The sequence below is a fragment of the Octopus bimaculoides genome, chromosome 4 (assembly GCF_001194135.2).
Source record: "Octopus bimaculoides isolate UCB-OBI-ISO-001 chromosome 4, ASM119413v2, whole genome shotgun sequence".
Classification (NCBI taxonomy): domain Eukaryota; kingdom Metazoa; phylum Mollusca; class Cephalopoda; order Octopoda; family Octopodidae; genus Octopus; species Octopus bimaculoides.
The window spans coordinates 88,011,833-88,030,648 of NC_068984.1; the positions used below are offsets into that span (position 1 = coordinate 88,011,833).

The following is an 18,816-nucleotide window of genomic DNA, read 5'->3' on the forward strand; positions in this document are numbered from 1 at the left end:
CAAGTCATTCGATTTTCTCTTGAACTGTATGGTAATCGTTCCCTCATATAATTGTTTGTTAAGGAAGATGGGGAATTTTTGTTTGAATTTTACTGTGTAGTGCTCTTTCGGTTGTTAGCATTCTTCAATTATTTATGTTTGTTTGTAAACGGTTACTGCTTGTTCTTGTACTGACAGTATATTCCTCTCATTTTTATTGTTATCTATCAGTCGTAGTCAGTATTATTTACGATTTCCTCAGAAGAGGTTTCAGCATGTATGTACGTATGTATGTATGGCTGGCTGGCTGGCTGGCTGGCTGGCTGGCTGGCTGGCTGGCTGGCTGGCTGGCTGGCTGGCTGGCTGGATGGATGGATGGATGGATGGATGGATGGATGGATGGATGGATGAAAGGATGGACGGACGGACAGATGGATGGATGCATTACTTCGTAAGTTTTAATTTCAATCTGGTACAGTATGTCAATGCTATACGATCCTCACTTCAGTTAAAATTCTAGCAAATATACAGCGGAACCTCTGAGATGAATTTGGCAAGTCAGGGCAAAACAAAACTACATTTGAGTGCCGATATTGAGAGGGGTTTTTCTTGGAATTCAAAAGCGGTGAGCATCTTTTTAAGGAGAGGGCCCCAGAAAATAGTCACGGAGCATCCATGGATCGCTGAGGCCATGTATGAATGGCCTCTTATTACAATTGATAATGTGTGGTCATAAGAGGCTAAGTAATGACTTTGTAGAAATTTTGTCAGCTGTGGTAGTTTAAAAGTTGAGTCAATCACAATCGTGCAAAACAATGTTTACATTTTCATAAAATCATTAATAGTTGTCTCGTACATGGAAGCTGAATTTGGTGGGGAGATATGACAGTCAGGATTTTCTCAAGGACATAGCAGTGAAAGTGAACTGACTTCGTTCTTTAAAGTCGCTAATACCCTTGGGAGATGCAACTATCAATAATGCTGCATAACATAGATATATAAAAAGAAAACAAAAAAAATGCTATTTGAAACCAACCAAATTGGTTTAAAATTAGCGAAAATAATCTAATTCACACACGAATCTCTAGAGCCTGCGATTGGCTAAAATACAATACTTAGTTGTCAATCAGCTTATATGTATTATACTAAGCTGCAGCTTTATGTATTAAGTGAAAAAGCACATGGTATTCGCGGTATTCAGGTGAAAAGGTTCGTTGCCCTTACATATGTTGTTGGAGATAACATTACACGAAATCAAAGCAGTTGATATCAGCGAACAAGTCAGAGACGTTATATTTTCAGGTAAGCTATTTCAGATTAAATTGAATTGTGTCACTGAAGCTTACAGATATCGAATATAATAATTGTTTCATATATCATGTATTGACAATAAAAATTGCCAGTATATATCCCATACAATGGTCATCAAAATTCATATTAGTCAGATTTCAGCATTTTTTTTAACGACATGTACATGTGTTGTTATTATCATTGTTGATGAAGGCGGCGAGCTGGTAGAATCGTTAGCACGCCGGGCAAAATGCTCAGCGGCATTTCTTTCGTCTTTGCGTTCTGAGTTCAAATTCCGCCGAGGTCGACTTTGCCTTTCATCCTTTCGGAGTCGATAAAATAAGTACCAGTTGACCAGCGGAGTCGATGTAATTGAATTTACTCCTTCCCCAAAATTACTGGCCTTGTGCCAAAAATTTGAAACCATTATCATTGCTGATGATGTTGTTATAATTGCTGCTGTTGTTGTTGTTGTTGTTGTTATTGTTGTTGCTGCTGCTGCTGCTGTTGTTGTTGTTGCGGTTGTTGATGATGATGATGATGATGATTAGCACTAATTCGATGCTGAACGAGCAGAGTTATGATGAAAAGCATTCCAGTCCCGACCACACTCGTGTCCTTTCTCCGGGTACTATATCTCAGACTGCATTACCCTCTATCTCCGTTCTTCTGACATTTTATTAACACGGGAGTTGAAAGCAGTATTTGTTGGATAGACCTTCTATCACAACGACCAAGATAGACTAGATACCCAGCAGTTCACTACAGCAGAATGCATCTATCACTGTCGCAAGACAATCATACAGCGGGACCAAGATCATTGCAGTTGATCACCAATTCACGCGACGGGTTGTTCCTTCATTCCATTGGGGCGTTTTCTGCTTCCCTTTTCTTTTGCTTATATTTCCAACTTACATGAAAAATAGGAGTCGAGGACAGGATTGATGTATTCTAGAAGCATCTGGCTCAGAACTAACAGTTTGAATGTGGAATGGAATTTTTTTTTTGAGATATCAGAGATCTCCAGCAGTTACAGCTATGTCTGAGCAATCCTATTTAGTATCTATGCTATTCATTCTACACATTTCCGTAAACAACACAAGCTTCAACCCTATGAATCTTCTCACAGGAGATACTCTTTTATTAGGGCAGTGGTTTTCAAACTGACAAATACCCACACATCCATGTAGCAAAAACATAAAATCAGAAAAATCATTTGGCACAGTGTTCCTCTTTATGAGAAAGCAAAATGGTCTCTGCATACATATAATTTTATAAACTTTCTTTCTTCACCAAAATGTTGATCAAGCTTTAAAAAAATTAAGCCATCTTACGTATGTTAAACATGAAAACTTGTTCACACAGTTTTCGCTCTTCACGACCCCCTTTGAGTGTGGCGGATGATTTCCATATCAAAAGCCCTGTATAACCGAATGCAGCAACTAGACAAAAGGAAAGCAATCCTCAACGATTTTAACTTGAAATATATTATCAGGCAGTTAAGTTATATTTTCAGGTAAGCTGTGTGCAAATGGTTTGAATCAAGTCACTAAACATTCCATTGATTAAAATAGCTGGTGCACACCCTATTGAACAATATTTGAAAATGATACTGGTTCAGTTTCGACATATTATGAATTGCATGTACATGTAATAGTAGTGGTAGTTGCTGTGGTTGTCGTTGTTGTTGGTGGTGTACACATGCTACTTCAACCAATTCGGCCTTGAAGAGCCGAGAACTCGATCAAAAACAGTCCATCCACAGCTACCCTGCTCACCCTACATGAATCCTTTAACATCGGAAGCCTATTAACGCAATTGCTCTCAAACTGACAAAACCCAGGCACCATCAACAACAAAACAAACAAAAAATAGTAGAGAAAGTATTTTTGATACCTATCTTTATTTGTGAGAAGACAAATTAGAGTTTACATCAGTTGCACCTACTTTCTATACCATAATGTTGATAAAAGCTTAAAATTTAAGACCATCTTATATTAAATAAACAACCTAATTTGTTTACACTCTCTTCAATTCTCACGTACCCTCCTAGGGAGGACCGTGAGGTTTGAAAAGTTTTCAAGAACCTTCTTATCTATTAGAGCTTAATATCTAATGACTTTTATTGTAAGAAACCTGAAGGAACAGCTCTTGCATCACGTGAACTTTGAAATTTCAACATTCTCATTACACCAGAATCGATATGGAATAACGTCATTGGGAATAACCAAAGTTATACTTTTAGGGAAAGGATTACGTGTTGGTGAAAACTTACATACATTTTTGGTGAAGAAGTTTGATATTTTACAAAGCTCTTTATGTGAGCGTGTTATCAAATAAGGAAGCAATTTTTTGCATTCCTCAATGTTTATGCTCTGCTCAAGCCCTTCTGGACGCTAAAGGAAGTCTAGATGTTTTCTATGTATCGCATTGTTTAGTGCAATGGTTTATTAATTCAGATGAAAAATTATTTCTAGTTTGGAACTTTGATGTTCACCTTGAAAGGAGCTATGAATGATGCACAGTTATAAATGGCAGACCTGAGTAAATAGATGCAATGCAAATGGTGTGTTATTACTAAAACTTTATTTGGCGAATTGAATCTACCATAACTAACATCATTTTCCATCAAAATAACTTGTAAACATGGATGCGTTCTTGTTCTAAGATTTTGTCATCACACGGTAATGAGATATATTAGATGATGTGCAAATTAATAAATCAGTACGATCCAATAGTGGTTCTGAGACTGATTACAGATGGTTTTAACGAAATTAAAAATTAAAATAAAACGATCATTTAAGCTTCAACACAACGTTGGAAGGAAAAAATTAAATATTAAACGTTTTCAAGGTCTCAGTACTTGCAACAATAATTATACTGCTATGAACAACAGTCTATAACAAACTAGTTTGTGGGATCACGATTGAAGAGCTGAACATGCTCAAATAAGTGATACGTGATTCTGCAGAAGAAAATTTTGGCACACTTCATTGTCAGAAATTTGATTGGCTTGATGAAAACTATTATAGAATGAAAGTTGTAGTTGCAGAAAAGCAAAAAGGTAAATTTGACTGAGAGAAAATTCTGAATTTTGAGGTCAATGACAGAAGCACAACAAAGAGTTAAAACTACGGAAAATTAACGGTGGATTGCAAATCCATAGAAATACTAGACTATGCAGACAAGAACCATTCAAGAGATTTTATTTGAAATGTTTTGGGGTTAACAAAAATGCGAGCAGCGCCAAACAAACTGGCATGTAAAAACCTCACTCTAGCAGAAAAGGCGCTTTAAAGAAGAGATGGCATAAAACATTTCGAAAATTAACTTAATCGGTCATCAAATGTATTGCCAGAAGGTATTGACAATACCCCACATCAAATTGTTTGTCCATACCTGGATACGCCACCCTCACCACAAAAACTTGAAGTTGCAGTTTCAAAATTACGAAACAACAAATTTGCGGTGCCAGATCAAAAATCTAGCAAAACTTATAAAATGTGGTGGTCAAATGTATCTCAGTCGGATTCGTCACGTCAGCCTTCTTTTTATGGGAACAAAGCCAACATATCTGTAGATTTGAGAGATACTATCGTTCTAAGAAAATTTAAAAAGAAAAAGAGAGAGGATGTTACATATAGTTGAAATTATTATCTCCCATGACAGAAAAATCCACGCAAATATTCTTAGTGCTATACTGATCTCACATTGTTGAACGAATTCTCTGAGAAAACTAATGTAGTCTAAGACCTGATCGAGGAACATGCTACATATCGATATAATCTTCTCCCCCACGACACACAAAAAGTGTCTAGAGCATTGGTTCTTATCCTGGGTGGGAGAGGCATCAGTAATTTCCGTGGTGGGGCGTGAGCCCTTGAGGAAAAGCAGAAATTTCTCTAATTATATTTATTCTCTTAACGAGAGCATGGTCAAATAATGAGAAGTTTATGAAAAAATGCAAAAGTATTGCCTTATACCATTAGTTTTCTCATTCTACTGCCTTAGCGCCTCTTATCATTTTCTGTCGTTATTAACCCCACTTCATATCCCTCACTAATTCTGAATTGTAGCTTTAGCATTTGCCTTTTATTTTGTAAGTTCTTTTATTACAAGACTCAGGTTAAGAATCACTGGTATAAAGCTTAGATATTATTATCGTGTTAAGACTAAAATCTTTTTCAGTTAATAGATTATAAACAAGTTTGATCCACAGTTTTCATATATATGAAATAATGTGATTCTGAAAGAAGTTTGACAACAGTGTCAAGTATCTCACTAATAATGTGACTAATTCATATTAAAAAATAACAACTTTTTTTGCTAAGAAGCAGTGTCAAGTATCTCACTTTTTGCATAATTTGATTATACATAGAATTATACATAGTTTGTATAATGTAACTAATTCATATTCAATAAAAAGACTAAAAACATATTTTAGATTTTATTTAAAATCTGGGAGATAATTAAATTTATAGATGCAAGGGTGCGTGGAAAGAAAGACAAATTCCTAGGGGAGGCGTGGTAGTAAAAAAATTAAGAACCTGTACATAATTTTCTTTGATTTTGTCAATATTTTCAAGTCGCTCTTACTCAACACTATGTGGGAAGTTCTTGAACGTTACGGGTATCCGCTCTAATGTCTCTGCCAAAACAGCGCCTTGGTAAACACATAAAAATAAACTTTACAATATGAGCATTGTTCCCACGAGCAGGGTGAAAAATTGTATGGAGCGGTAATTAGAAAATACGTTTCATATTTGATCCCTGTAAAAATAAAATGTTTATTTGGAACATTGTCAAAATAAAATTTAATAACCTTCAGACTATATTAAATACAGCTCATCGCTGTAAAATATATCTAATAATTTAGAATAAAATATAATATGTTATAAAATGTGTTATAAAAATTACCAGAGCCAATGAAAATATTTCTGAAATGAAGCTATTCCTAAAGTAAGGAAGGTAATAGCAATTTTTGGAATATATGTAAAAAAAATATGTGATAGTAATTTGCATCTGCCTCTGATCTCTTCTATGCACGCATGCATGTACACTTGCATACATATACACATACACACACAGACATACATGCATACATACAGATATGCATACATGCGTACATACATGTATGTATGTGTGCATGTATATATACAAACATACATATATACATACATACATACATACATACACACATACAAAAATTACCTGTTGTTGATGCTGAAATTCCAATTTACATACATAAATACATACATCTCTCTGCATTCAATAAAACAGTGGCCCACAGTGTGTTTGCAGTGTCAGTAATCATACCAACATTTGGGCTGCTTGATTGGACGCTGGATGAGATCCGAGCCAGTGATGTGAAAACCCGAAAAATACTAACAAGCACACATAATTTCCACCTAAACTGTGACGTAGGCTGCCTCTACATAAAACGTGAACAAGATGGTAGGGGCTTGACATTGATCCAAAATGCCTTTGAATGTCGCATCATATCCCTTCGGCAACATCTTTTAACCACCAAGTGTCGAAATGCATCCCTTGACCAAGTTTGCATACATGAGGCTGATAAAACATAAGACTTGGAAGACGGCTCCTTGAGCAAAACGCTCTGTCTTATAACCTAGAATACATGCCCAATACTGCAACATATCATCAGATTAAACGATGAGCCTATTCAGGCAGAAGACTATGCATGGATATGCTACTAGAAAGCTCCGTGATGATAGTAACATCGATCATCAAAGCAGTTTATCATGGACTAAGAGCCGGATTACTACCTCCCACTTTGAAGGATATGTGTTTGCAATCCAGGAACAGGAAATATCAACCAAGTACCTGATGCACAAAAGGGATAGAGATGCGGGAAAAGCCGTAAAATGTGACAATCGATGCATACTTTGTGGAGTTCACACTGAAGATATCACCCACATCATAAGCAGTTGTCCGAAAATGTCATCACGGTATTATCTACAGATGAGACATGACGTTGTAGCTAGGACACTTTATACTGAAATCCGTAGGAAGGATAATCCCTAGAACAAAGAAATAAAAACCACAATATGGTAGAAGCCATATCCACTCGTAATGGAAAGGAATACTGGTGGAATGTACCAGTGTAGACCTCAATAAAATGTAAGCACAATAGACTTGATAAAATGATTTGGGATAGAGAAGAGAAACTGTGCACAGTTGTGGAAATTAGCTTCCCAGCGGATGTTAACATAAAGCTGAAGATCAGTAGAAAAGAGAACACCTATGCTGAACTATTGAGAAATCTGCTGTTGCTCTATCCAGATTACAAGTTCAGGTTTATATCTATAATTATTGGGACCCTGGGATATGTAACACACTGTCTAAATACCAATCTTGAGAAATTAGGCTTCTCAAAACCAGAAAGGAGAAAGTCAATTCGAAGACTACAGATCCAATTCATATATATATATATGAGCATGTCGAGATATGTAACTATATGCATGAGAATACATACATAAAACATACAAATTTGCACATACATACATACATACATACATACATACATACATACATACTTACATACATACATACATACATACATATATACATACATACATACCCTGTTGTTGATGTTGAAATTCCAATGATAGAGCTTTGGATCGAGGATTAGAAACCAGTTCTTATTCTATCGGTAAGAAATCTTGAAATAAACTGAATAATGACATACATACATACATACATACATACATGCATACATACATACATACATACATACATACATACATACATGCGTATATGTATATACATGGTGCGGTGAATGTGTTGTCATCTAAATTACGCAAAAATGAAAATAACACTGACATCACATAGAAAATGATATATTTACCAAAATCACATAGAAATATCTTGAAATACTAAAGAGTAAATTTATTCAATAAAATCGCCATTAGCTTCAACCACGGCCTCTGGACGACTTCGGAATCTCCTGCAACTCTTCTGGACGGTCTCCTTGTTTAAGTGAATGCTACTATAATCCTTGCCTTCAGTTCATCTTTGGTGTTACAAGGAGCTTTGTTGGTCTCTCACTCAACTGCGCCCCACACGCAAGGGGGTTGCAGTCGGGGAAGTTAGGTGGCCAGATGTTAGAGGTGATGTAGTCGCAGAAATTGTCTGACAGCCATGACTGAGTTCTCCTGCTTGTGTGGCATGGTGCAGAGTCCTGTTGCCAGACATAGGGTCTTCCAGCAGCCACCCTCTTGACCCATGGCAGTACTACCTCTTTCAGGCACTTGATATAGGACTTCATGTTGAGTCTGAGGCTGTATGTGGAGATGAATGGAAGCATAACATTGCCATCACTAGTCATCACTCCAAACACCATGATGTTGCCTGGATGTTTGATGTTTATCAAACTCGGTACATGTCCTCGCATTGCACTGTCGTCAGATTAACACCCAAACACTCTGAAATGTTCGTACTGGAGCTTCCGTTGCAAATGCCCAGCAGTACAGCATGTCGTTTCCAAATTTCTGGCAGACTCAATTGCATCGTGGTCCTGTTTTTCTCACAGACGATGCGCAACTGACTCTACTATACGGTGTAGTCGACAAAATCAAAAACAAACAATGCGAGACAATTTACCCATCGAACCGTGTGTGCGTGTGTTTCGAAAGATAAGTGTAAAAGAATATATACTTATTCTTTTATTAGCCAGTTATATCAACCCCGATCTGTCTGTTTATCTGGTATTTAATTGATCAGTTTTTATTTATCAAATATTTTAATTTTGCTTTTTAGAGGTAAAGGAACTAATTTGACAGAACGTTTTACATCGATATAAAATTGGAACATTTTTCTATAAAACAATTGTAGACAGGCAAGCTACCTAGCAAGTTGGCTTTTTGAGCTAAGATGTTCCAGTACAGAAATGATGAACTCCAATGAAGTATTGAAAAATCATCGATAACACAACTATGCAATATTATTTGGCAAACGACCGAAATTAAATTTTTTATGAGGCAACTATTGTTATTAGATGGGATTGGTATCTTACTAACATATGTGTCTTGAGACAGAGACAACCAGCAACGCAGAATATTTTCACGTTTTCTCTGAAACTGTATATTTCTTCAAGGAAAAAAAATGAGATTACTACATTTTGGTAAATATTGGAGAACTCTCTTTTCTAATTCTACTAGAATTCTATGGTATTTTCTTGTGCATAACACCTTACGACTGTTGTTTACAGTCTGGAGAAAGCATTTAGCAAGAGATTTCTTTATTCAATTAAGACTCGAGTGAAGTTCCAGAAACACTAAAATTATATGTCTTCGCAATTGTTCTTTGTAGAAAAAGTATTTATATTCAGACTGTCATTGACCACCTTATTTTCACAGTCGTTGTTGGTATATAAGAGACACAGCTGACCTAGCAGCTTCACTAGAGAATCGGAAGATAGAAGCTACTCCACTTATCTAGGGTCATTTATAAATAGCAGCTAATGACGCTGTTAATTAAACTCATATTAAACTCGCTCTCTCTCTCTCCCTCTTTCTCTCTCTCCACCTCTCTCTCTCTCTCTCTCTCTCTCTCTCTCTCTCTCTCTCTCTCTCTCTCTCTCTCTCTCTCTCTCTCTCTCTCTCTCTCTCTCTCTCTCTCTCTCCACCTGGGTTACAAACATAGTTTAATGCTAAAATTCAGGCAGAGTAGTTTCTGTGGAAAGCATTTTAGAAAATAAATCCCAGACTTTGAAAGCTTCTAAGCCTGATCGGTATATACTTTTGTGAAAGTATACGGTAAAGAACATTACCATCTTCATTTGATGCAAATATAAGGAAAGCGTCGTCAAAATACTGTCCAGAGGAGTGAATCACATCTCGCTTACATAGAAGTCCATAACATCTACGCAAATATATGCTTCGTTTCCGGAAACTTGAAGCAGACAGAGATGAACGACTAGTCTGAGATTCACTCTAATTCAAATGGATGTCATGAAGACATTAGTAATTCTACAGATTCACACAGATATATGTGATGAAACATGATGAAACCAACCAATCCATTAGTGTAGTAAATCATAGACTGTGAAGAATTTATGTGCATTCTAAGTTGTATCAAAATATACAAACGATTTCTTGTAACTATCATCTCCTTAACCACAAAAAGCTGCGGAGATGCTTTTATAATATAAAAGCATGTGGAATTATATTATTGGTTTCAAATTTTGACACAAAGCAGCAATTTCAGGGAAAGAGTAAGTCGGTTACGTCGACTCCACTGCTCAACTGATACTTGTTTTATCGACTCGGAAGGATGAAAGACAAAGTCGGCCTCGGTGGAATTTGAACTCAGAACGTAAAGACCAGCGAAATTCCGCTAGGTATATTGCCCGACGTGCTAACAATTCTGCTAACCCGCTGCTTTATGTGAAATGATAATACTGCCTTCAAGTTCTGGCACAAGGTCAGAAATATCCGGGGAGTGATAGGTCGATTAGATCAACACCGGTGCTCAGTTGGCATTTATTTTATCGACCTCGAAAGAATGAAAGGCAAAGTCGACCGTGGCAGAATTTGAACTCAGCATGTAAAGACGAAATGCCGCTAAGTATTTTGCCTGACGTACTAACAATTCCGCTAGCTCATTGCCTTATGCGGAATTATAATATTGCAGCCAAAGTTTCTTCCTATAATATTAATAATCGACATTTATCACAGGCGTATTTGTGATTAATGATTGTATCTTATAAACTGTCTTCTTAAAGGAAAGAAGTATGGCTTGCTTATTTCCGCACTAAATTACGTACATGTCTTCCCCACACAGTCTCTTGTGAAATAAAGATGAAAAACTATATGCCTTTTGCATCTTTTGTGTTGATATTGTTTACATCTAGAACGGTAATGATTGAGCTGAATTTTGATCCTGAACGTTCCAACGGCAAGCATCCAGCCTGTGTTGACATAGCTCTATTGTTAAGTTTTTCAGAATTGCACAGTCGTAGATTTGTCAAATTCTAAAGTCGAGATGTAAAGATCTACTTAAAGGACTTTTAACTGTAGATCTCTCTTCTATGACCGGTTAGCTGAATCTTTGTATTAGATGGCCACTGAAAGTTAAAATGGAAACAGTTCTTCAGTAGAAAGATAATCGGTACATTAGTGGTTGTATGAGACACAATCATCATCTAAGCTGGGTAAGATAAATCATGATGAGACGAACTTATCTATCTTTTAAGATAGCATATTTAGGACTAGTGGTATTCCTGTTTTTTATGAGAGTATATGGTTTCTAAGACTATAGGAAGTTATATGACGGAAATGTAGGTACTGTTTCGGGCTGATCGAGCGACGATAAATGTATGCGTGTATGTATATGAGTGTATGAACGTGTGTGTAGCTATGTGCCTGTAAGTGTATGAGTAGTTGAATGTTTAAAATATGTTAGCAATCACATTAAAAGTGCCAAATTTCCAGCTATAGCTTTATTGTTTTGCTTCCAGAAAACCTACAGTAATCGGCTTGCTTTAATCGTTTAGCCACCCTGACAAAAATAGTCAGTTCTCGTTAACAGCTGAGTGATTAACCATATAAAAATGATGCAATATCAATATTTTTAATGCTGCTTCTCAGTTTTTTTATGTCCGTTGTCAATTGAAGGAGACGCAAATAATTAATTGTCATTTGTTAAGTTTCTGCCTATAAAAAAATTACTTTTCTTTTATTAAGTCAAGAGAAAGAGCGTTGCCTATGACTTTTTACAAGGCTTCCAAGTCTGATGATAGGAAAGGATATAGTACCTTTAAACAAAAGATCTGACTCCAATACTTCCATCAGAGAGAACTCCTCTGCTAAATATGCCCGAGAGCTAAGTGTGGTTTTAAACCGGGCGACGGATTGATATGTCTTTTGGTTATGCATGTACATCTTATTAAGTTTTTATAATAAAATATATAACGTAGCTTAAGTTATTGAACATAACGAACGCTTGTGTATACATATGTTTGTAATTGTATACAAGTGTAATTGTCTTTTTCAAAATTCAACTTTTTCGGGTTTTTTGTCTGACTCACAGTACTTCATTTAATCTGTTATGGAAACAATACCAATATTGCAATTCCGTCAACTATTGTTCATATCTTTCTTCCTTCCTGTGCACTTCCATCCATTCTACAATTCTGTAATCTGTCATCCTATGTATATGTCTATGTGGTTTCTTTCAACTGTTAGTCCTACCCAATTCACTCTACTCCAACAAAACTCTTTCAAAGAACTGTTTCTCTATATGCAGTCTTTTTATCTTTGTTTGTTTGCTTTTTTCAGGAAATGTACCCTTCACCTCTTTGGCTTCTCACTCTTTTCACATCATCTCTTTTATACTCAGCCATGCGTCTCCCTACTGAAACCTTTAATTTCAACTTTTGCCCTTAGTTTCGTCATTCTCACGCAAAGAACAAGAGAAACAAAGTGCTATATATAGCAATCATCACAAGTAAGCTTGTCTGTTCTACTGAATTTTCTTATTGGCTGAGTTTTAATTCTACTGACGTGGATCACCGTATTCAAAAACAAAAAAACTCTAAGAAACCATTTGGAAATTATTACCATAATAAGAAATAATTAAGTTATGTAAAATTCAGAAAAGAAAATGTTAATATAGAGGAGTAAAAATATTGATATATATGTATTTCCTAAAAATTCATTATTATTAATGTTTAGTTTAATTAAAATTCTGTCGATATAGAAGTGTAGCAAACAAAATTAATTGCGAAATACTTTCGTACTTATTTTTAAGAATTTGAATAGAGATAGTGTATGTACATATAACTAAGTACATACACACACATTGATACATATATGTATACATATATATTCATATATACATACATTCATACATATATCATATACATATATATTTATATCAAATATGTGTGTGTGTATATATATATATACATATATGCATGCATACATACATACATACATACATACATACATACATACATATACATACATACTCATGAATATTTTGTCTGGTGACCCTTTTCTCTTTTTTTTTTCTTTCTTTAGCTTTCAGTCTGTCGGTCTACTGCAATGTTCTTGTCACTTCTGTAGCATTTGACCAATCTACCTTTTGGCGTGAGATGAACTGTATCCACAGGAAAATTAATTTACTCTGGCTTAATATTTAGGTTAGTTTTTTTTTATATGAGTTTTGAATTAGGGATTGCTATGGTAGGTCTAAATTAGGTTGGGTAATATATAATTCAATGCCTTTCTATTGTCTCCTTTAATAAGAAATTGCATTTTTAGATGAGGTGTTTGGATTAAATGAAAACGGACAGGGAGAAAATGAAATAAGTTGTCAATCAATTTTTACCAGCGTAATTCCTGAATGGTCCATATTTTATCGTTGGTGGTTTATTTAGCAACTGCACACGTAGAGATATTATTTCATTCATTTTGTCATATGATATCCTCAGTAGCAATATCTTGAAATTTCATGTAAGTGTACTGATGTGAAAATGAGTATACAGGTGCAGGCATGGCTGTGTGGTAAGAAGCTTGCATCCCAGCCACATGGTTCCGGGTTCAGTTTCATTGTGTAGCATTGGGTAAGTGTTTTCTACTATAGTTTCGAGGCAACCAAAGCCTTGTGAGATGATTTATTAGACAGAAACTGAAAGAAGACCGCTGTATGTGTGTGTGTCTGTGTGTGTGTGTGTGTGTGTGTGTGTGTGTGTGTGTGTGTGTGTGTGTGTGTGTGTGTGTGTGTGTGTGTGTGTGCGTGCGTGCGTGCGTGCGTGTGTGCGTGTGTGCGTGCGTGCGTGCGTGCGTGCGTGCGTGTGTCTGTGCTTGTCCCTCACCACAGCTTGACAACCAGTGCTGGTGTGTTTACATCCCCGTAACTTAGTGATTCGGCAAAAGCTATCGATAGAATGAGTACCAGGCAAATAAGTACTGGTTTGGTTCCTTTAACAAAAAATTCTTCAAGGTAGTGCCCCAGCATGGTCGCAGCCTAATGACTGAAACAAATAAAAGATAAAAGATACTATGATGTTTCAAATAACAACGCGATGGAAAAAATAAGTAATAGTATAAACACACATTCAGTATAGATGGATAGATTAGTTGGAAATGATAATCTCATTCGTGTTACTGTTTCACTTGACGCTACTTGTGTAAGTGATGACATTTCCAAAGATGTTGAAAAATGTGATCTTCCAGGTTGATGGTCGCAAGAAAAAAAAGGAAATATTTCTGCTTAATTTCGATAAACTAATTCGAAAAGTCTAGATGGCAGTGTATGTTGCAAGTGTGATCTCCTTGGACTCGACTGAACACAAACGACTCAATTGCATCGCGCGTGATACAATATCACTCTGCTAGGCGTATGAGTTAGTGGTAACAAAACAAAAATACTTTGCAAAAGAACCGGATTTTTAAGTACAGAACTTTTGCAGCACGTTATATATGCCTAAATAAAAACAATATCGAAATAGTTGATCAAAAAAGTATCCAGACATTTGGTGTATATGTCACTGAAAATAACGAAGCACAAATAGGTTGAATTTTTATAATTGTAAATAATATTATAAGAAATGTAAGTCATGCACAGATATAATACCGAATTGCAAGAAAGAAACATGTTTGGCTTAGGAAATGTTCTACACTCTCGTAAATTGTCTGTAAGTATTGTATAGCATATAGAGAGTCACATGCAAAAGACAGAAGTGAAGAATATAATTTCCAAATAATCTAAAATGTTTGTTATGATTTATGAATCTACTATTATTAATGGTAAAACTGTTCCAGTAGTCTGCTTGAGAGCCATCGGTCCCTTTATAAGCTTCAGAGAAGTTATCACATGCTCCTTAAAGTCTGTGGCTCTATTTCCCAACTACTTTGATAAGTATCCCCTTGTCAAAAGTATAGGGCTTTCAAATAATCAATTCATACATTTACATTTTTTTACGACTTTGACTTCAGTTTGGATTCTCAGAATTTCTCTACATATATTCAATACTTCCCTATTAGGTCTCATCTATAACCATTACACTATGAAACTTATTGTTATCGTAGCATTTACTGTTCTAAGCACACTGGTAATCCATTCCTCATCGCGCTTATGAAGTCCACCATTAATATGTCTATTTTGAGAGTTTCCGACACAGCAGAGTTCTTTTCTGTTTACTAATGGATTCTGTATTGGGTTTCTTCAATAGTAGGTTCAGTATGTATGGTTTAGAGGTTCATTTGATGATAACGTTTTCAGTCCTTAACTCGGTGCATGTAATCGCCAGTTGTTTGCTCTGTATAGTACATATCGTGTATTTTTCATGATCATCAGTATGAGGCTTTTAAGAACCAGTCATTAACGAATTTTCAAACAATTGCAGTGGAGTTCTGCCAGTGATCAGGATGAAGTTGTACGACGAAAACTTTGACACTTCATGACACTTCATAAATTATAAGTGAATTTAACAGTTTTTTAATGGTTCAAATGGCTCTTCCATAACGGTTCTAATGGTTCAAATGGCTCTTCCATAATGTCGTTGCCATATCGGAAATGTTATTAAAACATATTTTCATATGAGATTGCGGATTAAGACAAAATTATGAATGCAACTATAAAAATATAAATGATTGACTGAGTATATGGTGATATTTTCATAAGACGCAATCACATGTCGGAATTTGTTCTGTGGATTAGAAAGCAAAATTGTACACTGATGTAGAAGTTCTTTGTTTAGCATATAAAATATAAGTGAATTTGAGAATAATGAGAAAACCGATACGCAGGTTTGGAGTTGGCAGGTATGCCTGTTGTTTATATAGAACTTGATTAATTGAGACAGTGTAGGTAAGATTTATCTGTAGCAACAACATATTCAAAACATTGTATAAAGACCAACAGCTCATTAAAAGTTTGATTTTCCTTGAAATGCTGATCAAAATGTATATTCGAAAGACTAAACATACAGGTCTTAACTGCTTGATTCATGAAGGCCTATCAAAGCCGTTCGAATGACCCTTGTCCTTTGATTCCGTGTATGTTACTCAAGATGAACAATTTTACATTAGTGATGTCTATCTAACAGTATCTACAAAGTTTATTATGTTATCTCATTTTATTGGCAACAAGCATATTTTTTTTATTCTAACTGATATCAAAAAAAGTATATAACTTTCTGGAAGATATATCTTGGAGGGAGAGACTTACTCTGAAGATAATACCTTTAGAGTCCCACTGTATGAATGGTGTTCTACTGGATAGTTATATTTCAAAATATAGCTAAACGCTAGACGTGCAATTATCGATAAAAAAAATATTCCTAGTATTTTCTCTGAAATAATGATTTATTACATATTACAGATTTCTTGAAAACTGCCGCCTATGCTTTTAGAAGGCCTAGGAAAAGCAATTGATAAGCTTCATTAATTGTTTCCTTAGTAACAAGAATCTAGTTTGAGTTTCTATGATCAAGTTCTGTGAACTTAAAACATAGCCCAATATATATACTTATATTTATATAACTTAGAGTCTTCTTTATATTTTCCTCAGTTAAATAAACTCTAATACTATATCCGATGGGACGAACGCCTCTGTTTGATTGGAATGCTAAAGATATTTACTGATAACAATACTTTTCAATAGTGCTATTTTGGGATAAGAAAAAAATTTAATCTTCTAACCACGGTAAGCAATATTTATAATATTTTCATTTACTATAAATTTATATTTTTTCTCTTTGAAATATGTTTAATATTGTAAGCTGGTAAATTACATGAATTCTATATGTATAATATCTTACTTAATAGCCTTCAATAATGTGCGCAATTTAATTTTCTGTAACACTCCGGCATGTATCGGAACGAAAATATTTATTAAGTCAGTTTCTTATTTTAATATAGGTCAGTATATTAACGTAGATCAGTTTATTAATATCTTTATGCATATTAATAAAAATAGCAACAAATACACTGCGATAGGTAATTGCTACGAGACGGTTTTCCAAAATCAAGACAGCACTAGAAGAACGGTTCTACACATGCGGGAAAACAAGAAAAGTTTAGATATTAAAAAAAGAAAAGAAGATACATGCAGCAAACAAATATATGATGTGTGCGCGTTTTCCGTGCATACATGCAAGTGTGTGTGTGTGTGTGTGTGTGTGTGTGTGTGTGTGTGTGTGTGTGTGTGTGTGTGTGTGTGTACCATCTGTAAGTGTGAATGTATGTGTGTGTCTGTGTCTGTGTGTGTTTATTTATATGCATAGGGAAAACATTGTTATGATGCAATGTTTCGCGTCCAGCCTTGCGTTATAACCGTCTTGAGATAGACCTAAATTATATTATATTGTAAAATAATCAAGGAATTATCTTCACTCAGAAGGCATAATTTTGCAATCATTGTGTTTGTTAAAGAAAATTTATAAACCTCAACCTGATTTGTTTCTATTCTATTTAAAGGGTTTTTTAAACTCAATATTCTTGATACAGTTAGTAAGTCTACTCTTGAATTCAGTAGTTTCTTCGATTCTACAACTACATTTCCTAATCGATTCGAAGAAGATATGCACTTCGATCGCTACAGTTTTGTTAGTATTGACTCTTTACAAAGAGAAGTTGCGAAATTGGAGACAGCCAACGAATATAGCTTGTCACTGTTAGTAAAACTCTACTAAGACTTAAAATATCATCTTTGCTGAAGCTAATATTTCCTGTTATCTTAGATTCATATATCACTTTTCGGCTTTGTCTGTCGAGCATTAATGCAAATCAAGTGCCTTAGGTCTAGCAAGTCCTTTAAAGCAGCAATCAATCCCAACGTATAATACTTTCTAAAACAGTAATGTAGGTATTATGAGTTAATCCACATTATTGATTTCAAATAGAAAATGTTATTATGTACTAATCCTCTTTCCACGTATAAACAAGATTTGTATACATAATAGAGCTTACTGTAAACAGCGAAGATAATATTTATACATTAAGTCTATGCTGATGATGCAATGATGACAATATTTACAGGATTTAATATTGATATATAAGTTATATTATTTCTGATACAAAAGTGGCGAGCTGACAGAAACGTTACCGCGCCGGATAAACATGCTTAGTTTTATCGTCCATCGTTACGTTCTGAATACAAATTAGACCAGCGCCGACTATGCCTTTCGTCCTTTCGAAATCGATAAAGTAAATATCAGTCGAGCACTGAGGTCGATGAAATCGGCGAGCCCCATCACCGAAAATGTCAGGTCTTGTATCTATAGTAGAAAGGATGTGTGTGTGTGTGTGTGTGTGTGTGTGTGTGTGTATGGCAATAAGGAAATGGAGGGGGGTCAGGAGGTGGTATTCATCAACTTTTAGACATCATATTATGTCAATTTATTTATTTTTGAAAAAATAATTATAACAATATACATGCATGTATAACATATTATGCTTTACATATATAAAAAATACCAGTAATTATTAAAATATATAACGTAGAACATAGAACATATGTTCTACGTTATATACAAATATATATACATGTACATATATACATATATATATATATATA

General features: G+C 35.1%; 1 protein-coding gene across 3 annotated transcripts in view; it reads left to right on the plus strand.

Moving 5' to 3' along the window:
* The first annotated feature begins 1,161 nt into the window (after positions 1-1,161).
* Positions 1,162-18,816, plus strand: part of LOC106872339 (L-sorbose 1-dehydrogenase) — a 90,620-nt gene continuing 72,965 nt past the window's right edge. Inside the window, exons 1-2 of one of the 3 annotated variants that reach the window (XM_052967220.1) lie at positions 1,182-1,281; positions 13,314-13,435. Coding sequence is in view for 1 of the 3 variants with exons in the window: in XM_014919286.2 (XP_014774772.1) it covers positions 1,206-1,281 (76 nt within the window). In the remaining 2 variants the exon portion in view is untranslated. Of the gene's footprint in view, positions 1,282-2,778; positions 2,786-13,313; positions 13,436-18,816 lie in introns of those variants that run through there. The other 2 variants (XM_014919286.2, XM_052967221.1) reach the window with 2 other exon arrangements.